Source organism: Trametes versicolor, assembly GCF_000271585.1.
Source record: "Trametes versicolor FP-101664 SS1 unplaced genomic scaffold TRAVEscaffold_9, whole genome shotgun sequence".
Lineage (NCBI taxonomy): Eukaryota > Fungi > Basidiomycota > Agaricomycetes > Polyporales > Polyporaceae > Trametes > Trametes versicolor.
The window spans coordinates 980676-1000965 of record NW_007360329.1 but is presented as its reverse complement, the minus strand read 5'-3'; the positions used below and the strand labels follow the sequence as shown (position 1 = coordinate 1000965).

At 58.4% G+C, this 20290-nt stretch overlaps 9 protein-coding genes across 9 annotated transcripts; 3 read left to right on the top strand and 6 right to left on the bottom strand.

Annotated features, from left to right (window-relative positions):
• Window positions 1-541: 541 nt before the first annotated feature.
• TRAVEDRAFT_129292 (uncharacterized protein) lies at window positions 542-1705 on the top strand (the record flags this gene model as incomplete). The annotated part of the gene is made up of 3 exons (XM_008043240.1): window positions 542-1254; window positions 1363-1401; window positions 1510-1705. The coding sequence occupies 3 exons, from the start codon at window positions 542-544 to the stop codon at window positions 1703-1705; spliced, it is 948 nt and encodes a 315-aa protein (XP_008041431.1).
• A 368-nt stretch (window positions 1706-2073) lies between these two features.
• Window positions 2074-2971, bottom strand: TRAVEDRAFT_30486 (uncharacterized protein). Its single transcript, XM_008042769.1, has 3 exons — window positions 2836-2971; window positions 2708-2776; window positions 2074-2652 (listed from the first exon to the last, which is right to left on the bottom strand). The coding sequence occupies exon 3, from the start codon at window positions 2411-2413 to the stop codon at window positions 2081-2083; it is 333 nt and encodes a 110-aa protein (XP_008040960.1). The 5' UTR covers window positions 2414-2652; window positions 2708-2776; window positions 2836-2971; the 3' UTR covers window positions 2074-2080.
• A 255-nt stretch (window positions 2972-3226) lies between these two features.
• On the bottom strand, window positions 3227-5580 carry TRAVEDRAFT_152287 (cytochrome P450). Its single transcript, XM_008043239.1, has 13 exons — window positions 5389-5580; window positions 5192-5324; window positions 5122-5140; window positions 4901-5070; window positions 4669-4826; window positions 4496-4611; window positions 4324-4441; window positions 4230-4243; window positions 3989-4178; window positions 3841-3922; window positions 3635-3769; window positions 3440-3583; window positions 3227-3363 (listed from the first exon to the last, which is right to left on the bottom strand). Exons 1-13 carry the CDS (start codon window positions 5570-5572, stop codon window positions 3276-3278), a joined length of 1551 nt encoding a protein of 516 aa, XP_008041430.1. The 5' UTR covers window positions 5573-5580; the 3' UTR covers window positions 3227-3275.
• A 795-nt stretch (window positions 5581-6375) lies between these two features.
• On the bottom strand, window positions 6376-7064 carry TRAVEDRAFT_50235 (DUF1348-domain-containing protein; the record flags this gene model as incomplete). The annotated part of the gene is made up of 4 exons (XM_008042907.1): window positions 6376-6513; window positions 6595-6663; window positions 6740-6886; window positions 6954-7064. The coding sequence occupies 4 exons, from the start codon at window positions 7062-7064 to the stop codon at window positions 6376-6378; spliced, it is 465 nt and encodes a 154-aa protein (XP_008041098.1).
• Window positions 7065-10100: 3036 nt separating this feature from the next.
• TRAVEDRAFT_50234 (uncharacterized protein) lies at window positions 10101-12163 on the top strand (the record flags this gene model as incomplete). The annotated part of the gene is made up of 8 exons (XM_008042906.1): window positions 10101-10175; window positions 10233-10521; window positions 10584-10629; window positions 10682-11267; window positions 11321-11483; window positions 11558-11844; window positions 11901-12060; window positions 12117-12163. 8 exons carry the CDS (start codon window positions 10101-10103, stop codon window positions 12161-12163), a joined length of 1653 nt encoding a protein of 550 aa, XP_008041097.1.
• Window positions 12164-12843: 680 nt separating this feature from the next.
• Window positions 12844-13811, top strand: TRAVEDRAFT_171625 (uncharacterized protein). Its single transcript, XM_008043238.1, has 3 exons — window positions 12844-13125; window positions 13186-13583; window positions 13642-13811. The coding sequence occupies exons 1-3, from the start codon at window positions 12869-12871 to the stop codon at window positions 13707-13709; spliced, it is 723 nt and encodes a 240-aa protein (XP_008041429.1). The 5' UTR covers window positions 12844-12868; the 3' UTR covers window positions 13710-13811.
• Window positions 13812-13917: 106 nt separating this feature from the next.
• Window positions 13918-15236, bottom strand: TRAVEDRAFT_171620 (acyl-CoA N-acyltransferase). The gene is made up of 4 exons (XM_008043237.1): window positions 15103-15236; window positions 15002-15041; window positions 14118-14947; window positions 13918-14060 (listed from the first exon to the last, which is right to left on the bottom strand). Exons 1-4 carry the CDS (start codon window positions 15167-15169, stop codon window positions 13936-13938), a joined length of 1062 nt encoding a protein of 353 aa, XP_008041428.1. The 5' UTR covers window positions 15170-15236; the 3' UTR covers window positions 13918-13935.
• Window positions 15237-15599: 363 nt separating this feature from the next.
• TRAVEDRAFT_73549 (Pkinase-domain-containing protein) lies at window positions 15600-18303 on the bottom strand. Its single transcript, XM_008043236.1, has 11 exons — window positions 18236-18303; window positions 18049-18183; window positions 17765-17990; window positions 17578-17710; window positions 17094-17439; window positions 16909-17035; window positions 16755-16858; window positions 16572-16678; window positions 16293-16504; window positions 16159-16201; window positions 15600-16086 (listed from the first exon to the last, which is right to left on the bottom strand). Exons 1-11 carry the CDS (start codon window positions 18258-18260, stop codon window positions 15907-15909), a joined length of 1638 nt encoding a protein of 545 aa, XP_008041427.1. The 5' UTR covers window positions 18261-18303; the 3' UTR covers window positions 15600-15906.
• Window positions 18304-19113: 810 nt separating this feature from the next.
• On the bottom strand, window positions 19114-20167 carry TRAVEDRAFT_66060 (class I glutamine amidotransferase-like protein; the record flags this gene model as incomplete). The annotated part of the gene is made up of 4 exons (XM_008043235.1): window positions 19114-19530; window positions 19592-19728; window positions 19781-19873; window positions 19930-20167. 4 exons carry the CDS (start codon window positions 20165-20167, stop codon window positions 19156-19158), a joined length of 843 nt encoding a protein of 280 aa, XP_008041426.1. The 3' UTR covers window positions 19114-19155.
• Between the last annotated feature and the right edge of the window lie 123 nt (window positions 20168-20290).

Genomic DNA, 20290 nt, shown 5'->3' with positions numbered 1-20290 from the left:
CCCCCCGTTCTCCCGTTCCTACCTGCCCAAACACGGGCATATAGGGAACTGCCGAAATGCCCCCGACCTATTCGGGCTCCGTCTGATCGAACACGCGAAGTGTTATTTTCATTTTACGTTTCGCGCCGGCCACGCGGCGGACTGACCCACTCTCGTCCTCCCGGGACGCCCGGCCAGCCGGCGACGGCCCTGAGCGGGACGTGCACCCGGGCAAGGCCCGGCAGGCCGGGGCACTGGCTGGGTGCGAGCATCGGCCTCGCCGGCGTCTTGCGCATGTACGGCGTCGGCGCTGAGTGGATAGCAGGAGACGGTGCCGGAGCGCGACGTCACAACCCGTCGCCGTCGCGCACAACGATGAGCTTGTACAAAACCTCGATGACCTCGGCGGTACCGACAGCTAGCTCCCTTCTCCCGACCCTCGCTCAAGCTTCACTAGAACCCCCACGCCGCCCCCTCGCCTAGTGCCCTCTGCTTGCCGCTGCCGTCCTCAATCTGCCACGCCTGTGTCAGTAGCGCATAGATGGCCCTGCCCCATTCGCTCATGCTCACGCTCGCGCCGACCTTTGCGTGCCGCCGCGCGTCCCCGCGCCTCATCCACGAATTCCAACACATCGCGCAGCGGCAGTTCACGACGTCCCCGCCGCAGACGCTCTCCGATGCGACTACGGCGGCGCCCGCCACCCCCACAGGGCTCACAGGCACCGCGCCATACCACACCGCGCTCGTGCTTCTGCACACCCATGCGCCGCCGGCAGAATACCCCGCGCGGTCCCGCTCTCCCCTGTGGCGCGCGTTGACGATGAAGGCGCGCGGCTGGGGCGGCACCGTCAACTTCGTGTGGTCCCCGGAGCTGCGCCCCCTCCCAGGCTATACGGGGCTCGGCGAGGACAAGGCGGCCGATGACCTAGGACGAGAGGCGTACACGGCCTCAGTATTCTCGCACGCGCATCGATACGGCCGGCTGGAGATCCCAGAGGTCTCGCTCGCGAACCTCGACGAGATAGACGAGAGTTTGCGGAAGCTCGTGCTTGGAGATGCTTCGGGCTCTTCTGGCGGGAGGAAGCTCGCGCAGGAAGAAGGGGAGGCGCTCGACCGCCGGCTGCACTTGTACGTCTGCACGCATGGCTCGCGGGACTGCAGGTGCGGCGAGGGCGGGGTCGCCGTCGCCCGTGCCCTCAGACGGGAGCTGGATAAACGCGGGATCTGCCCGAAGGACGTCGTGCTGGGCCAAGTCGCGCACGTTGGCGGTCACAAGTACGTCCTCTGACCTCTTTAGTGCTGGGCGATGCGTACGGCTTTCATGCCCGCGCTTCGTCTTCGCGTACTTCCGGACTTCGACAATTAATGCGTGTTGCTTCGCAGATACGCCGCGAATGTGCTCGTATATCCGTACGGAGATTGGTGAGTGTCGTCCCGGGCTTCTATCTTGCCCCGTGCCTACCTGTGGGGAAACAGGATAGCACAATGCGTACTTGAGCATCGCACGCTGATATAGTATCTGTCCTTCAGGCTAGGAAACGTCCAGGACTTCGACGTCCCTCATCTCCTCGACGAAATCCTAGCAGCACACGCCGCGCGTCAACAGCAGCCCACACAATCTGCGACGAACGCTCAGGAGTTGCCTCCCCTGTCTCCAGTTTTCTGGCGCGGACGCATGGGCCTCGACAAGGACGAGCAGATCGCGCTGCTATCGCGAACCACATAGGTGCCTCCGTCACTGGCCGGGCGTGGCGGCGGCGGCGGCGGCGGGACCGGATGCGGCACCGCCACACGGCTCACCGGCCGTTGGTGCTTCTGGAGGACAGCCGGGATGTGGGAGATCTGTCGTCCGTCATACATATTGTGGGGACGCTTCGGCGAGCTTGCTTCTCATTCGGGGAACGAGGGCGGGAGAACAGGTATGTAATATCGCGTTCCCCGAATTTGACCGGCTTTGCTGATGGTGGTGTGCCGGCGCCGGCGCCGCTAGACTATGAAATGTAATGTTAAATGTAGGGCGCAACGTTATTTGAAGCATGGACCCATCGCGAGCTCCTCGATGGAGGCACACTGGGCATAATGAAATCGGGCGCGGACGTCATCAGCTGCAGCTGCGCCCCAGCGTTGCACCGCCGAAGCACACTAGTGAGATCCCCCGGGGTTCTGGTGTGCGGTTGCGGAAGCCGAACGACTCCTTCCCGTACGCGCGTAGGGTGGGCGCGCATTTGCATTTGCGGCGTAGCTCTGACGGGCCTCCTCTGGCGACGTGCTCGAGCGGAAGTGGAAGGCGCGATATGTCGTTCTGAAGTGCGCCACTACGCATCGCTAGTCGGCGACGATCCCTCCGGAGCAGCTGCTGCGCGCGCCGCCGCCGCGCGACTGTGGCGCACTGCGCGTCCAGCTCTCCGCTGTTGTGGCTGACGGACGTGTGCATCATCGCGCCGGCATCGTATTCTTGCCTGAAGTCAGTGCGCTTATTTCCCGGCTGACCGGGCGCTGTGCGCGTCGATGTGTTACAGATGCCTCAAGCTTCAGGCGGCCAGGCGGTCGGGTGACCATAGGACGTATCGACCGGCATCGTTGGGCTCGGGCTTTCCGTAGCATGCTGCGCGGGTTCGAAGGATTCGTAGGGAAGAGTAATTGGGATGGTCTTCGATGGTGTTCTGGTACGACGTATGTCTATCATTGCTCGCGAGTTCACATTCACTCGACTTACCGACGTCAACAGGACAATGGCTTAGTTGACTGTGATTCCACTCCGATGACAGCTTCCGCGCCGGCAGGTACGCCGAACGAGGCTAGTCCTGGTGTACGACCCCAGGCCCTGAGCGGCACCCTCCGCCATCTTTATAAAAGGAGCCTAGTGTACCGCGTAGGCGCAGACGTGTTCACGACGCCCGCTGGGAGGTCAGAAGAACCAAGGTGAAGCATGCGGGAGGTAGAAAGGCTGTGCGCAAGGAGTCAAGATCCGAGAGACGTCCAAAAATCAGGTTTGTCTCCTCACTCCTATGAGCTGTAGCTCCTCAGTCCGAAAGGCCATCTGTGAGTCCTGCCTGTTCCAAGTTAACGTTAGTAGGGACGAAGATCATGCCCCCAGGGTCTATAACAGGTACACCTTGCCATATATTTTGCTCCCACCAGGACTGCTGCTCGGCGTTGGTGAAGGTACTTATAACACGGAGTGTGGGCAGCGGTGACTGACGGCATGCACCTGAATGCTAGTAGCCTCAGGCGGACAGTCATTATCCACAGACGAATTTAGACTTGAAATTAAGTAGGATTAAGTATACTATACGCTAAATAGAAACGGCCGCCACGTCCTGAACCAGTCGAGCTGTGTGCTCTGACCGAGGCACGATCTTGCAGGGGAAAGGATCGAGAGACCTGCAATGATCACAAAATTGTCATCAATATTCGTAGCTGCCTTACGTCCACTGTCCCCCCAGGATCGATCACGAACCTGAAAGTGGAGTTGTTGTACTCTGGTTGAGGCTCGATAGGTTCGCCGGAAGCATCGATAGCCTTGCCGAAGTCGAGCGTCGCCAGCATGCAAGCGATCGCGATCCAGAGGGTTGAATCGGCGAGATGGGTCCCCGGGCATCTCCTGTTGTAGGGAATCAGTCTCTCAGCTGTGCGGGGACACAGTCGAACGCACCTTCGCCCGAAACCGAACACGAATACGTTGGGGTCGTATCGTTTGCTTGACGGTCCGTCCTGCCCGCCCTCCAGGAAGCGCTCAGGTACAAACTCGTCGGGGGATGCAAATTGTGTTGCGTCGCGCGTCATCCTCCTGTAACGGGAGTAACGGTACATGTTTGGTCCATAAGAGAAAGCAGAGAAGCGGTTACAAGGACAGCCCACCATATGTTGGTGAAGACAAATGTGCCCTTCGGTATGAACTTATCCTCATACACGTCGTCTTCCATCAGGCGATGCGCGAGACCTTTGAATCGCGTTGCATGTCAGTGGCGTTCTCTTTGAGAGAAAGTGTAGTGGAAGAGAGGCTGACCAAGTGGCACGGGGACAGACCAGCGCAGACACTCGCTCACGACGGCCTCGACGTAAGGAAGCGCAGCCCGGTCATCGTGGTTAGGGAGGCGACTCCCGCCCGTCAAAGCGTCGATCTCCGACTGCGCTTTCTTCAAGACCGCTGGATACTTCACCATGGCAAGGATGAAGTGGCTCATCACCACGAGGGTCTGTGTATATATCAGCAAAGTAGCCATGCACGACGTCAGAAATCAACTCACAGTGTCTATGCTACCTGTAGTTCAAATGATTCAATAGAAGGTCAAGATGAGGACTGCCAGGGGGTATTCGTGCCACAAAAGAGAGCGCACTGACTCATGTACATCGTGAGGGCAGTCCACTTGACGTCGGATTCGCGCTTCTTGTCTACGCTGTCGTCACCCTCGTTGTCCATTGCCAGGGTGCAGTAGCAAGTCGACGCATTGCCGGTTTCCTGACGCTCGCGTGTTGAGTGCGCATGGGAGCTAACAAGAAGTACCCAGCTTACCATGTTGGCTTTCGTCCAGTTGAACGGCGCATCAGCCGCGTACTCGATTTTAGCCTTCCAGTCGGCGGCCTTTGTCTGGAACCCTGCGCCGGGAAACCATGAAGGTAGGTGCTTCACTGTGAAGATCGATGAGGTTTTGGTGACCAGTCCTCCACGAAGACGGATACGCTTACAAAATGGCAGGATGTCCACCATCCACATTCCGGTACCGCCACTCGCAATGTCATTGGAGAGCATATCTTGCGTCTGCTCCGCCAACCTGAGGAATAGGTCGTCGGCCTCTGTCATCCTGTACCCGTAGACGATGGATAAAGTCTGTGCACCAACGTATCTGCCATATAATAGATGTATCAGCAAACGCTTTCCGGAACAGCTGCATAGGACATTGCGCTCCAAAATGCATACCTGCGCAGATGGGTCATGTAGTTCTGCGGAGACTCCATCATCCGCCGAAGGAAGGGATACGTTTCGGCCACAACAAGCGGGCGGTAAGACGGGATGCTGCTTGCACTCAAGGCGGACTGCATCATCTTTCTGTGTCGGCGAAACCCATCTCCGAGCCCGGCAAATGCGATCTGCAAGAGGACGTTCATAGCCATTTAGCCATTGCGCGGATTGCTACTCACGATGTTCTCGCAGCCACACCTATGACGAAATATGAGGATCAACGAACGTCGCGATTGAGCTAACACATACAGTTCTGCGGCCATCACCATGTGTGGCCGGTCTGCGTATAAGGTACCCTTTTTCTCGAACAAGTCGACCGCGGCGGTGTACGAGTTTATGAAGAGCACTCCCTGGCCGAAAATCTGGACGTATACCATGTCCCCTGTTCTCACACGTCGTCAGAAAGTCTATCAAACACAGAGTACGGGCACGGGTGAGTCACGTACCATATTGCTCCGCCCATTCGGTCGCGCGTACCCACAGCTCCTTCAAAGTGAAGTCAAAGAGATTTCCAATGAGTGGTTTGGGTTTTGGCCCCGGCGGGAGGTTCCTGCGTCTTCTTCCGATAGACGCGAACCACAGCGCCGAGAAGATTGCAATGAGCGTGAGGACAACGGCAGAAGAGGGCATACTGGGCGTCCTTTGTGATAAGGCTCACTCTCCATTCCACATTCGCATATGTTATATACTTCCCGGGTCCGAGCCCGATCCCAAGGCTCAAGCGCATCACAGCGCCGCGCCTTCACACACGGTCAGGTTAACGCACGGTGTTCCCTTGGTGGAAGACAATCACTCCCTCGGAGTTATCCTGAGACGGAACATCGTTCCGCGGAGGGCCGATCCTAGGGCCATGATTGACTCTGATCTGTTCAATGAGACAGTACGAAGATTAGTGTGGATAGCGCGGAGACACGATATGTTCTCCATACCTCCTACCACATTGGACGCCCTGTCACGCTATATATAACGACAGTGTACCTGCTGCGCTGTCCTCGTGAGTGTGGAAAATATCTGCACGGCGCAGAGACAGACGTCGAACACGGGCTAGGCATCTTCGCTACTTTGTGAAACCGCGCCGATAGAAGGGCCGACCCTTTGAAGGGTTGAGACACCGCCCAACGCATCCGTAAGCGTTGCAGACTGCGGCGCTTGCGCTAACCGGATTATGACGGGATATCGTAAACCTCCAACCGCCTTCGGCAGTAGGTCGTGGTCGCTCCGTGAGGGTAGGAAATGAAGGCTTCAACGGAGGAGTCGTGGGCTCCAATCTATAGTACACACATGGATTGCGCGCGTTTATCGAAACAATCGTACAGCACCATCTGACTCTGCTTGAGAAACATCAGAGATTGAGGTAGAGAACGATCGACGGCGACTGACCTTCATGTCTCTGATCCTACGGGATACGCCGACCTACGGCATACAGGCCAAGCCTACAGGTGTTCGGGGCCAACTTCGATGGTGTTGACGTCGACGCCGTCTTTGTACCACCGGTCGGACTCGGAGATAGCGACGTCGTTGCCGCTCATCTGGCGCTTTCGCATAAGGCCATCATCGTCAAACGTCCAGTCCTGCATACGTACAGCGGAAACCGTCAGCGTATATACATCCCGTTGACTGCATCCCCTGGTCGACAGGCGACGGTGACGTACCTCCAGGCCGTAGGTGCGGTACCACTGACGCGTACCGTCAGTCTTGTCCTCATACCATTCGTAGAAGAACTGCACGTGGTGGAGTAGAAGTATAAGCAGCGGGATCGGTGGGATCGGCGGGATCGGCGCCGTGCGCAGCACGGACCTGTACGGCGATCTTGTTGTCGGTGAACGCAAAGAGGTCCTTCCTCAGCCTGTAGCCGTTTTCTTTCTGCCACTTCTTCGTAAGGAATTGGACAACCTCCTCGCGGCCCTTGAGGAAGGTGTCGCGGTTGCGCCAGATGGTGTCGGGCTGTGGTCGATCGGGTGCTCATTACAGAACTGGCGCTTGGAAGACACGAAGAGCAAAAGGGGCGTACCGTGTACGCCAAGGAGACCTTCGCGGGATCTTTGGTATTCCAGAGATCCTGCGCGATCTTGACCTTGCGCAAGGCGGTCTCAGCAGTGAACGGGGGAACAACGGGGGCCATGGCGGTTAAAACGAACGACAGGCGTGCCTATGAACAGCTGCTTTATATGTACACCGTATTTCGAATTGGCTCGAGCGCGAGCGACAGAAGTGAGCGAGCCGTGGACGATGCCGGCTACACGTACCAGTAATCAACCGCAACCGTCGAGTGCTGGCAGGAATATCGATCGTATCAGCTGATCACCTCGCACGCCATTTGGAGAGTTACGGAAGAAGACGTACAGTCCGGCGGGTTGTGCGTCTTTCGGGTGGGATCGTATGAGAAGCGGGCCCTGTCTAACCCGCAATTGAGGACGCTGGGATGGAAAATAGATCGTCTGAACCACGGTGGATGTGCAAAAGCCAGTATGAGTTATGTAAAACCATCTCGGATGATGACCTGCATGCAATTTGCATCGACAAGATTTGCATCGACGGGTGCCTGAGCCATAGCGAGGCGGAAGAGGCGTTGCCTTGACTGTGACGGTCAGCCATATATGTGTGCGACCATTTGGGAGCTCATATATGGAGTTTACGACTTGTTGCACGAATTTGCAATTCATGGTCCTGTTACGTTTGTCGCTGTGAGGTGCAAACACACCACCGGACTATCAGCTTCGACTCGTCGGTCCGAGTAAAGAGGATGGACGTGTGAAGAATACGCAGCGTACGGCTGTCGACCACGCCACCCGTGATACACCGTACGTCCTGCCACTTTTGGTCAAAAGGATCTATGTGGGTCGGCGGTCATCTGCCAGTTCCCGCGTACGCACACGGGGGTGGTATAACCTTTGGGTTGTCGAGGGCGGCCTGGGCTCTACCGAGCGAGAGATGCGAGAGCCTGTATGGGCACTTGGCACTCGAGGCTTCAACGTTGAGCGGTGATGCTAAGTGCATACCATGCGGGGTACGGGCATGTGGCGGGCATGGTGCGGTCTTGTGGCTGATCGCCGGTCGATGGACAGAAGGTGCATGTTAAGCACCGACGCCCGAGACGAGAACGCAAGACGGGATGGGCGGGTTTACATGCGGGTATTTGTGGCGCACTGTAGATGGAGGTTTCTTGAGCGGCGGAGGTCGGAAGATATGAAACGTACCCGTCATCTAGTATTGTAAGATAGACCATTGGCGGACAATTTGACAATGAAGTTGCGGTTGTTCCATTCACCCACGCCAATCGGACGCTAAGTCACCGCAGTATGGTCCTAATGGGAGAAGTTCAGGCTACGCAGCTGGTAGGGGACGAGCTGCGCGTTGCAGTTCTGCAACCGCAGTGTCCGATCTGGTGCGTTCATAGTGGATCATTTGTCAGGTCGGACACAGGACATTCGCGGTGGGAGTGGGATGTGACGGTGACGGAAGTAGTGGGAATATGCTAGCAGCGCAGAGAGGGTAGGAAGTTGAAACTCACGATGCGCGACGTACGCGCTGCCGTACTGGATATAGTGTTTAGCAGCGCGTGCGCAGCGCAGCTAATTCAGCGTTGCTAGTGCATCATGGGTCTTCTGGCCGTTCAGACCGCGATGCGAGCATTTCGACAGGGTGTACCGCAGGACGTCATATCTCTCGTGTCGGTCCTCGAGTCCGAATCACGCTTCAACGTTCTACCATCGGGGTCGTCCGACCGCGCAGGTCGAGAATATCTCGTACGGCGACGCACCGGGCTCGGTGAAGGATAATATGCAATTGGTATGGAGGAAAAACTTTTGAGCGGGAAGCGAGCTTCGTCTAGTCGTCTCATGGTCAACAAGGCTCAGGAGAAGTCGCGTCGAGTCTGTGAAGCCGGCGGGGAGAGACAGGGCTCCGCAGCCGCAAAATGACGTTGGCACAGCCGTGCAGGGGCAGAAGAGAAACGCTGGAGATTGGCTTGAGGAGATCGCGGGTGAGCACAGCAGACTGTTCCTAAGCAGGTCACGGTACGGGGAAGCAGGCAGCGCAGGATGAGTAAGAAGCGGCTGATGGGAGGAGGAAGAGAGGGGGAGAGTTACCAATCCGAGTCTGCGCGCCCGTACGCGCCTGCCGCGGCGGTTGCCGCCCGCGTCTCCCAACAACTTCAGCCAACTTGCTCATCACTGCCAGCCATGGCGCTGACCTGTCCACATCCACAGCCGGCCATCCTCCGACCGAGTCTGAATCCTACCCAGGGGGCGATCCGTGGTGCACGGTGTAGAACGCAAATCTTCCATTTCGGGTCCGACGGCGCCACGCCCAAAAGTTGTCGTGGCGATGCGTACTCGCAGTTTCATTCTCGACACAGCCGAACATGCTGCCCACCTGCAGAATTAACTTCGTGTCCGACGGGGATAGGATCCAGGTCCCTCCCCGGCCGCGTGATTTTCAGGTCCTAACAGTTCGGAGCGAACACCGTTGGGCTCGATGGAGTTCACGCGGCCGAATGATTCCCAGCCCGCGTGTCTACGAGGCTTGTCTTACAATCAAGCAGAATCAACCGCACGCGTATCTTCATCGCCGTGCTCGGATACGGTTGAGATGCTGCCGCGCTTTTCCTGTACATCCAGCCTCTGGCGCTCTTCCTGCTCAACGGGATGCACCGGGTGCGCGGGCGATGCCCTCCCGGTCGGGGTCTGTGGCACTCTGTCTGGTAAGCTGCACCGTTTTTCTTGTTCTTGAACCGGATTCCTGACTGTGCGCACTCCAAATCCGGCTGTGTTCCTCTCGCGTTCTGCAATGCGCTAATCGCCTTACCCATCCCAAATCTGGGCTCCAGAACTGCCTTACTAATCCTCGTCAGACACTGTGTTTGCACACATCCGCTATCCTCACCGCTTTGGGAAACAACGTTCCCTTAGCTAACTTTCTTACAGCATAGTTTCCTCCCCGACCGCCTCCCCTAGCGCCTTGAATAGTCTTCCGAGTCACACAGCGTTTCACGGACCTGGAGTCGATCTGCAGTTATGACGGGGTCTTGCTACAAGGCGCTGCGAAGATGATAAATCTTCCACTCACTTCCACCTCATACCGGAAGCGCACCGACGTATATATACCTGGACTGAGGTACGTCTCCATACAGCAACACACTGCACAAACATTCACAGACATGTCCTCTACCCCCACTAGCACTCGCCCACTGAACAGAGGTGCAGCATGCCTACCCTGTCGCAAGCTCAAAGCGGTAGGCACCTCCTCGTGCCCGACGGCGCTGACTTCCCACTGACGTACGCACCCTTAGCGATGCGATGGAAACAAGCCCGCCTGCGCTCGCTGCGTTGCTAACGGCAGGCCCGACGATTGCGAGTACGCCGTCGGTGGCGAAGTGACCCGTTCGCGCCTCCTCGAAGAGAACGTCGCTCTCCTCGAGGCGAGGATTCGGGAGCTCGAGAACCCGAACGAGACCGCGCCATCAGTGCGACTGCACGATCCCCGACGCCAGGACGCCCCAGCTGCGGGATCATCGCGCGGAGCCGCACCCATAGCTCCGAACACACAAACACTCGTCCCTGGAATACCGCAGCTCGCTTGTGAGTCTTCCGGTGGGCTAACTTTCCATTGTGGATATGCTGACTGACATTCACCCCGTCAGCACCCGGTTCCTACGCCGCGCCTGCACAGCAGGAGGCTCAAACACTGTAGGTTAGCCTTTACTGCCATGCCCGAGCCGGACTGACTCGTATACCCTAGTGTGCAAACTTTCATGGCGCACGCATCTCAGCTCGGCCTCTTCATGAATCCGACCCGATTCATGCGGGCAGCCAGCCTCCCACGTGGGGCGCCCGGGTGCCTCGACGACGCCCTCATGAACGCCGTGTACCTTTGGGGATCCCGCCTGTCAAGCTCAAACACCCTCCGCGGCAGGGAGACGTACTTCTCGGCGAATGCTGTGCAGGCGGCGGCTGCGGGGTGCACCCTCACCCCGCAACCCGGTATGCCGGTGCCCAACCACGTGCTATACTCTGTGCAGACGGCAGTCCTTCTTGCCAACTACTTCCTGTCCGCTGGACGGTTCCTGGAGGGCAAATACCACTGGCTCGCGGCGGTGGCCCTCGTCACAGGGAGCAAACTTCACCAGCTCGATATCGTGGCGCTGGTGGGCGCACGAATGGACCCGATATCCATCGGGGAGCGGGTGCACGCGTTCTGGACGGTGTTCGCCCTGGACAAGGCCTGGTCTGCTGCAATGAATGGGCCACCGTCTATATGCCAGCGGGGACGCGCGGGGATCCTGGTGACGACGCCCTGGCCTCTTGCAACGGAGGCGTACGAACAGGTGCGGTTTCCATCAGGACTTCCCCGAGGCCGCTCGTGCTGATGAACGCGTAGGGGACGATACTTCCGTCTCGCGGTTACAACTATTCTATCCACGACTTCGTGCGCGGTGCGCCGATTGATGAGTCCGCCGATGACTTTTCGCGCCTCGCCATACACGCGAAAGCCGCCGCGCTTTACGAGAGCGCCCTCTACGTCAGCTCACAGTACAGACATGGTGCGTGCGCTGGACGCCTTCCCACATCGTCCCAAAGCGTACATGACTCATCGTGACTCCCCACTTGCTTACAGATATGCCGAACCGCAGCGAGTTTCTAGCCCAATTCACCGCGCTCGACACGCACATCGAAGGCTTCCACCGCCTTCTCGCAGGAATCCGTAACCGCGGCGCTGACGATATGCGCGAGCTACTTACTGCGCGCACCCTGGTGTGTGTCGCAGCCATCCAGCTGCACTCGGCGTTCGCAGCGCAGCAGTCTACCTCGCGACAGAAGTCTCTCCGGGTCGCTATTGCGGCCGCCCGCGCGCTCGACCTCGTCGACTTGAATCAATACCGGCATCTTGACTCAGTGGTCGCGGTGAGCTTCGCGGTGATATACCTTCGCCGTGACAGATGCTGATCCGCCACCGTCAGATGTTGTGGGGCACCGTGGCCAGGGCCCTTCTCGAAGAGATCAGGAGGCTGATACAGAGCGCGGCTCCGGTCAGACAGGAGGATGTCGCGCGGATCACTACGAGCCTCGACAGAGTCATGGGCGCGATGGGCTCCCTGGCATACAACAGCCCGCTGATGGGTGAGTGGTGGCGTGGTACGGGATCGCAACATGCCTGACTAACTTCTGTGAAATAGCCACGCAGCTCACCGAGATCCAGCAAGCACGGGCTTCTCTCAACTGAGCGTTTCGTACTCTATTCCTTGTACCTTAATCGTATGTATGCCTACCATACCCTCGACCTATATGCTGTATCGTTTTCTTGTAGACGTTCCCGCCCTCTCCTTTCTTGCTATCTCTTGATGCATCGTCCATAGATACCTAGTCCAGACACTGGCCATAGACGTACCCCTATATCCTCGATCTTGTATTTCTTGTTCCTTCTGCCTTCACGATACATGCCTAGGCAATATATGATTATTTATTGTACCATCGTGGTCGACTCAGCGTCCACATTGACCTGGACATCATGCTTTTTCTTAGTAATTTTGCTAGTAGCCGCAGTGCACCCTACTTTCCAGCGCTGAGTTCCGCATGCCTGCCAACAGCTCTCGTACTGCAATTAAGGTGCGGTTTGATCGCTTGAGAAGCTCGGCTTTTCTGGTGCATCTGATGCATGGTATTTAGTGTTCAAAAAGAGAACTTACAAGTAATTGGGTATGAGAAAAACAGTAAGTAGTCTACGTTCAATATCCCCGAGAGTCTCATAGCCACGATCTACAACACCTTCCAAATGTGGCACAGCCCCAACTGTGATCGTAGTCGGGACGTCCTTGGGCGCTTAGACGCGTCCGCAACCTCTCTCCGCACTCGTCCTCCGTCCTCGGCCTCTCTCTCCGTCTACGCTGTGCCAACCATCCACAACACTTGATAATCCTTTGTTACCGTCATGGCTTCTCTTGCGAAGCTCACGTCGCTCTCGACCCAGACGCTGTCCCTGCTCCTTGAGCGCCAGCGGCTGCAGAACCTCAACTCGACATCACTCCATACGCCCCAGATTGCGAAGAATCTCGAACAGCTCAGGGCGGGCATTCTAGCTATGGAGGAGCGGGAGGGCCCCTCAGAGGCGTCGCGGTTACTGCGTTCCCAACATGAGCGAATGCGGGGCATGCTAGGTCCGGAGGCGGACGCAGCTGGGGCGCAGAGGTAGGCCGTCTAATCCACCCGTACCGCGTGTACGTGTTTTTAATATCGATTTTATCATAGGTGCGAAGAGCTCCAGCCACCAGCCTCGAGCGCGGATGCTTCGACTTCATCAACGCCGGAGCCAGGCTCCCCGGCCGCTCCCACTCCCCCTACAGCACGGCCCACGTCCTCAGCAGACTCGGGCTATGCGCCATATACCGACGACCCGGAGGCTGGATATACCTCGCAGGATATGCTGCTTCAACAACGGGAGATCATGGAGGACCAAGACGTGCATCTCGACAACCTCTCGCGCTCCATCACACGACAGCGGGACATTTCGCTGCAGATCAACGACGAGTTGGACGTACATACCGGCCTCCTGGAGGGGCTCGATCACGACCTGGACCGGACGGACAGCAGACTCACTAGCGCGAGACGGAGGTTAGATCGCGTAGCAAAGGGCGTGAAGGGGAACGGTGCGTGAATATCTTGTCACCGAATGCGAGCTGGCATTTTGACGCGGCATGTCCGTAGGCTCGACCGTTATGATCGGCGTCCTCATACTCGTGTTGCTCATCCTCATCATTGTGTTCAAGACATGACATTGGACACTCCACAGACCCTCGGCTACGCTCGCTTTGCATGTATGGATATGTACTTCACACCCCACCTAATCCGCTATGATATGGCAATTGACCTGTCTTTGACTACCCGCTTTGAGACGAGGCCCCGGTCGGCCCATACCAAGCTTTCACGTTACCGCTGGTCACAGGCGCGCGGACTTGCCAGCGTCTTTGAACGGCCATGTCTGTTTGAACAACATCCATTTCAAGCCAGGTATCCGACACGATTGCAAGCAAGCCAAAACTCGGATCCGCCTTCCTCACACCATCCCAGGGGTCCCAGGTCACATTCGGCGCACGCCAGGAACTTCAGCCTGCCGCCGCCAGGACCTGCGTGCACAGCTCAGTCTCACAGCCCCCACGATGCAAAGAAAAAAGTCCACATACCCGTCGTCTGCACAGCGCGCGAGAACCCAATATTTTCGAACGCCATGGGGTTGGGCTTCACGAGCCACCACTGCGCAGTCGCCGGCGGGACCGGGAGCACACCCAGGCACTCCGGCAGGGTTTGCCCCGGAAGGTCCAGCTGCACGCTCTCGCGCTCAACCCAGCTCGCGACGCCGCTCTTGAGGATCACGCTGCCGCACCCGGAGCGGGGGCACAACAGGTCATACGTGTTCTCCGGCACGCCCCCAGCGCTGTCTCCGTCGATGTTTGAGACGACGTCTTTCACCGCGTTCGGGAAGGACGTGAGTAGGCGTGCGGCCGGTCGTGTACGCGTCGACGACCGCTGCAACGCCTCCCATAGTCCCGCGGGGACCTCCTGCGCCGCCTCGGATGTTGCTGCTGGCGCGGGTGCCTGGTACGCACCGCGGAGCTCTTTCCGCATCTCGGACCACGCGCGCGCTCCGTGCACGACCATGCTCAGCCCCACATACTCGAACCCGGCCTGCGTGTAGAAGTCGTGCAGCTCGTCGTGCGTGATCAGCAAGATACGCTCGTACCCCGCGCCCTCGGCCGCAGCGAGCTCCGCCTGCGCCACGAACTCCTTGAGGAGGTCGAGGCCGACGCGCTTGCGGCGGTGGGCCGGTTCCACGCAGACGGAGTGGATGCAGATGGACGGCGATCCCGGGACGTGCGTCTCCATGGACTCGGGTGTGAGCTCACTGTCTGGGGAGCATGTCGCGCAGACGTAGCCGATTAGGGTGCGTCCTGTGCCATCGGGCCCGGGGAGGAAGGCCCCGAGGAACAGCTCGGGGGCGTGCGCCTGTCGATATCTGTGCAGCGGTCAGGCGGTGTTGCAGGTAATTTTATCGGGAGTAGGTCGATACCTGAAGGTCTCCAAGCTGCCGGCCTCGTCTGCCGGGTATGCTGCAGTGGAACGGCCGTGTCAGTACGACACTGGGCGGCACAGGCGGACGTGAACAATCACCGCGAGCTTCTATCCCGGCTGCATCTTCCAGCTCCTCCGCGGAAACAAGATCGTAGAAAACCGACATCGCTGATAACTCCGGACAGCTGAACTCGCTCTCGCGATCGGTACCTGCTGCTGCGCGGTATGGCAAGTGGTGGTTGCGGAACAAGCTCACTTGCCAAATGACGCGCATTCACGGCGCGCAGCGCCACGATCCGTGCGCGATCTCCGCAGATCTCGGACTGCGAGGAGGCAATTATCCCAGAGTATCCGGTGCTAGCTGCGACCTTTGAACGTGATTGTCTGCCGATGTCGAGTCAAGTCGGGGAACACGCACAGCGTCGACCGATACTTGATGTTGCGGATCGATCGTACGAAGAAGTTGCAGATAGCACGCGGGGAGATGACCAACGATACAGTTTCATCCTGCGCGAGCGTCCATGCGGGTGCGTGTACATGATATACTCCGGACACGTAAAAGAACAAACAGACAACAGACAACAAGCGAACGAACGGGGGACCAGTGGTGTACTTGTAACTTAGCAGGCGGCCGATCTGCGAAGTGATCGACGCCTCAACGAGGCTGGCAAGAGGGTGGTGCAGGAAGGGGCCGTTAACTTAGGTAGAGAGGGGAAGCGTACTGATACAAGAATCCAGTGACGCGAAGGCGCGGGAATGCGATAGGTTAGAGGAGCGGGGGGCGATGACGTGGGTGGGCAAGAACGAAAGAGAAGGGAATAAGGGCGACTTGGTCCGAGGTAACAGGACAGCGTCGAAGGAGGAAAGATGGCGTGTGCGGCGCCAGCGCGGGAACAGGGCAGCCTAGCCCATGACGCTCGGATAGCTCACGCTCTCGCTGAGGTACTCGTTCCCGGGGTTGTACGTGAACCCGCGGAACTGATCCTGCACAGTCTCCGAGAGCGGCGTCGCGTCGACGTGCGAGTCCTGCGGCTTCTCGCCCGTGAACTCGGGGTCGAAGTTCGCGACATCCAGCACGGATTCCTATAACGCGCATGCGGCCCGGTCAGCCAGAGCTATTCTCGGACGGAGGCAGTATGGCCGCAAGATACGCACCACGGTGGGCTTGAACGACGGCTGGATCTTCTTCGCCATGAGCCTAGACGCGACGATGACGCAGAAAGCTCGTCAGTCCTCGTCCTCATCCACATGCTCCAACTGCCCACGGGGGCAGAGTTTGTGAGACGTACCGGTTCCAGTCGATATGCTTCGAGAAGAAGGGGTGGCGCTTGATCTCCTCTGCGCCGTTGCACCCTAGGCGCTTCGTCGGGTCGCGGTGCAGGAGGCCCGTGATCACGCTCTTTGCATCTGGCGGCATGTCTGGCGGGAAGAGCAGAGGGTCCGAGAGGATGCGCTGATACATCACGTTCACGTCCTCGTCGTAGAACGGCGGTAGGCCGGTCTGTAGCATGTTAGTCACCGTGCGTCAGAGCGTATTAAGACGGCGCGCCGAGCGCACAGTGACGCACCATCATCTCGTACAGCAGCACGCCGAGCGTCCACCAGTCCACCGTCTTCGTGTACCCCTGGTTCATGAGCAGCTCTGGTGCGATGTACTCCGGCGTCCCGCAGAAGGCTGTGTATGCCAAAGCACGACCGTAAGCCAACGCACATAGGCACCTACTTGCGCCGCCCAGAAGCTGTGCACGCACTGTTCGTCTTCTCGGTCTCTGACATATTCAGCTTACACAGGCCGAAGTCACAAAGTGCAATGTGGCCCGTGTAATCCAGCAGGATGTTCTCGGGCTTGAGGTCCCTGTGTCATGCGTGAGCGTGGTGTGAACATAGCGTAATCGGGTGGCTTACCGATACACGACATTGAAGCCGTGCAAGTGTTCGAGCGCGCACAGAAGCTCGGCAGCATAGAAGCGACTCCGCCCCTCGTCGAACTTGCCTTCGCGCTGCAGATGGTAGAAGAGTTCCCCGCCATTCACTTCGCGAACACTATCAGCCGGGGATATCACTCGCCGGCGCGCACACGCTGCACGTACCGAACGACATCACGAGGTAGAGTTTGTCGGGGGTCTGGAACGAGAACTTGAGGGGCACGATGAACGGGTTGTTCACGAGCGCGAGCACGGTGCGTTCAGCCAGGATGTGGGTGATCTCGCCCGGGCGCGACGCGATGTTCGCCTTGCGGATGGTCTTGAGTGCGTATATCCGCTGGGTGTCCTTCTTGCGGACCTGCATGACCTTGCCGAACGAGCCCTTGCCAATCAGGTTGAGCAGATCAAACTGCTCGATGGTCAGCGACTCGTGGCGCGCCGGCTTGAAGTCGATCTTGAGGTGGAACGCGCCCGAGCCGGCGGTCGCGTTGTACCATTGATCTGAGGCGTGCTATATCCGAGCGAGTCCGCGGCCAATGGGGGGCATAGGCGGGTGCAGTGGCGGCGGCGACGATGTGGCGAGAACAAGGGATGGCAAGTACAGTCAACACGGGCGGGCCCGACGGCGTTAACGATAAGCACCACTCACATGGCCGTCCAAAACAGGTGTGAGGTCCACACGGGCGATGAGAATATCGTTGCCCATGTCCTCCTTGCCGCGGACAGATTGGTTTGTGCGCAGGTACGCGGAGACGGAGACGTTCGATGTACGCGACACATCGCTGGAAGACATATTCGTGAGCGACGATCATGAATGACGTGGGCCAAGATCGTACAAGTCTGCGCGGTAATTCCACTCGGGCTTGGAGAGATCGCCCCCTAGAGCCTCGACGAGGATCTCGTTTTTGTCGAACTCCAGCACGACGTACGGCAGCCACCAGTACTGCTTGCGTTGCATGCTGTCGCGGTTGCTCGTCGACTTGCGGGCGGGGGGAGAGGATTCAAGGGCCTTTTGGATGCTATCCGGTACGGGGACACCATGGGGTAGTGCCAGACCACGTCCTGCAGCCACAATGTAAGGCGATCGACGCGTCGGTCGGCGAGCGCGGAGGGGACATACCAGAGAAGATACGGATGGTAAGGGTACCCGAACGGAATGTGTTCTCCACACCATCTGGGGGCTTGGGGGTGACCGAGCGAGAGGGGATGGGGGTCACGGAGCGCGACGCGCCATTCTCCTTCGAGTCTTTTGATTCTGCGGGGCAAACGTCAGCGAGAGGTGCGATCTACCAGCCCACGGTGCGCACTCTTGGAACCGAGCTTCCAGGACATGGTGGTGGTGGGAGGGAGGGATGCGAGATGAGCGCTGAGCGCGCGCTCTCAAGGAGGGAGACGGGACGAGCGCCGGATGGTCGTGGTCGGGAAGAGAGTGCTTTGTGATCCCGTCTGCTCGCACTCGTCCATCTCGATCCTCTCCTGCTTCCCGCACTCACCCCCGCTCGCCGTCCACGCTCGCGATCTTATCGTCTGAGTTCCTCCTTCATTTCGGCCCAACTTGCGTGCTTTGTGTCCACGGCCCCTATCTGCGCCCCATCATCGCTCACGAGTGGGCACTCGCTCCGACTCTCATCGGCATGCCGGGAGCCGCGCTTGCCTCCGGTCTCCCCGACGTGCACTGAATGAACTTCGAATATACCGCTCGTCTGTCTATCGCTTCGCTAGTCCTCAGCTGCTAGTCCTGAGCGACGCGCCCTCTGTCGTGCGCCGTATCACGTCTCAAGGCAACGGACGACGCTAAGTGGGCCCCTGTCAGCTTCGGAGGCACTCGCAGCGGTGATGTGCGATATATAGGTCTAATAGCGTGCCATAAATCGTAGCTAGCGCAGCGCTCGTGCACATCATCGCGTAAGCTTCCTGCGCTCACCTATCGTACCCCCAATGCCATGCAGCATTTCTATAGGCTCGCGTCCAACGGCGGGACATGGCATACGCGACTAGTGCAAGCGGGACGCGAGGCATCCTTCCGAACCGCTGGTGCAGTGATTCGCGCTACCCCAGTGCGTTCTTTTGACAAGTCAGACAGACGAGGATTTGCACGTCCCAGCGTTATGGCATGAACTGGCGCAGCGCCGGCGCACATCATTTTGTCAATCTCCTGCACTCACACACACGAGCGTCCTTCCATGCGACACGTCCATAGATTCATGCCCGGAGATACAATGACCGTTCATACTGCGGTCTGCTTCCCTATATGCGAGCCCGCCGCCTCCCTGGATGCACGCAGCATCTCCCATAACGTCTTCCCCACCACCCCAGGCCCGTCGTTGCGGTTGTCTGCTCTCCGCCAGTAGTCGTCCACGATGTTCTTGTCTAGCAACCCCGTGGAGGAGCGTGCCTTCACGATCTCCTGCGTGATCTTCGTGTGGAACTCCGGATGGCCCTGCACCGTGAAGATGTGCACGTCTGCGGGCGAGAGCGAGTCCGGCGACGCGCCCGGATACAGCTGCACCATGCCCTGATTCAGAGACACGGGCGTGGAGCCTAGGAGATGGAAGGAAGGCGGGACATCTGGTACGTGGTCGCGGTGCATCTGTTCCAAGTTCTGTGTACCCAGAGGCGTCGTCAGCTGCCGTCTGGTTTGGGTGCAGAGGAAGGAGTCTTACCAGTCCAGATACGCCGAAGAGCTTCTTGCCGATGTCCGTCAGTCCGATCTCGGTCACTCCAATCTCCCATTTCCCGTCGTTGGGCACGCACTCACCGCCCAGTGCGCGCGCGACGATCTGGTGCCCGAAGCATATCCCTGTACATCGTCATTAGCACCCGTAGTGGGACTGCACGCGAGCAAAACCCACCGAAGATGCGGATATCCGGCTTTTCTTTGGCCAGAAAGCGAACGTACTGTATGAGTTTGTTGATCCATTCTAAGTTCTCATACGCCGATGCCGCTGCACTACACTATTAGTGATCGACGGCGGACGATTGGCCATATGTCGAGACTTACATGACCCTGTGAGCAGCACTGCATCGTACTGATCGACATCCTCAGGGTACACTTGTTCGTTTCTGATGTCGTACGCATCCACTGTGAACTCCGCGTCCGGGATGCTGGAGGATGGGAGGGAGTTGCGAAACAGCTTCTCAAAGACAGCCCCGTAGTTTCCATTTGCAGCGAGGATAGCCGGAAGAGGCGTATCACAGAGCAGAACGGCGATCTTGTATGGTCTTGACGCTGACGACATGGTGGTAACAGTAATAGTGAGATAGTATTGTGAGGCTCTCCAAGTCCGAGAAACGGAGGTCGGCGGAGGCTGGCGCTGACTCGATCGCGCCGGACTTGAGCGATTACGACACAGGCTAGCTTG

Excerpts from the sequence above, each read along its gene's own strand:
- TRAVEDRAFT_171620 (XM_008043237.1), bottom strand. The coding sequence starts at position 15,169 with ATGTCGGTTTTCTACGATCTTGTTTCCGCGGAGGAGCTGGAAGATGCA. Across the intron at positions 14,948-15,001 it reads GGCAGCTTGGAGACCTTCAG|ATATCGACAGGCGCACGCCC; the intron begins GTATCGACCTAC and ends ACCGCTGCACAG. Across the intron at positions 14,061-14,117 it reads GCGCGCTGTGCAGACGACGG|GTCCTGGCGGCGGCAGGCTG; the intron begins GTATGTGGACTT and ends CTGTGCACGCAG.
- TRAVEDRAFT_152287 (XM_008043239.1), bottom strand. The coding sequence starts at position 5,572 with ATGCCCTCTTCTGCCGTTGTCCTCACGCTCATTGCAATCTTCTCGGCG. Across the intron at positions 5,325-5,388 it reads CGAATGGGCGGAGCAATATG|GGGACATGGTATACGTCCAG; the intron begins GTACGTGACTCA and ends GTGTGAGAACAG. Across the intron at positions 3,364-3,439 it reads TACAACAACTCCACTTTCAG|GTCTCTCGATCCTTTCCCCT; the intron begins GTTCGTGATCGA and ends TGATCATTGCAG.
- TRAVEDRAFT_30486 (XM_008042769.1), bottom strand. The coding sequence starts at position 2,413 with ATGCACACGTCCGTCAGCCACAACAGCGGAGAGCTGGACGCGCAGTGC.
- TRAVEDRAFT_73549 (XM_008043236.1), bottom strand. The coding sequence starts at position 18,260 with ATGTCCTGGAAGCTCGGTTCCAAGA. Across the intron at positions 16,202-16,292 it reads AAGCATATCGACTGGAACCG|GCTCATGGCGAAGAAGATCC; the intron begins GTACGTCTCACA and ends CGTCGCGTCTAG. Across the intron at positions 16,087-16,158 it reads CGTCGTTCAAGCCCACCGTG|GAATCCGTGCTGGATGTCGC; the intron begins GTGCGTATCTTG and ends TGCGCGTTATAG.
- TRAVEDRAFT_171625 (XM_008043238.1), top strand. The coding sequence starts at position 12,869 with ATGGCTTCTCTTGCGAAGCTCACGTCGCTCTCGACCCAGACGCTGTCC. Across the intron at positions 13,126-13,185 it reads GACGCAGCTGGGGCGCAGAG|GTGCGAAGAGCTCCAGCCAC; the intron begins GTAGGCCGTCTA and ends ATTTTATCATAG. Across the intron at positions 13,584-13,641 it reads AAAGGGCGTGAAGGGGAACG|GCTCGACCGTTATGATCGGC; the intron begins GTGCGTGAATAT and ends GCATGTCCGTAG.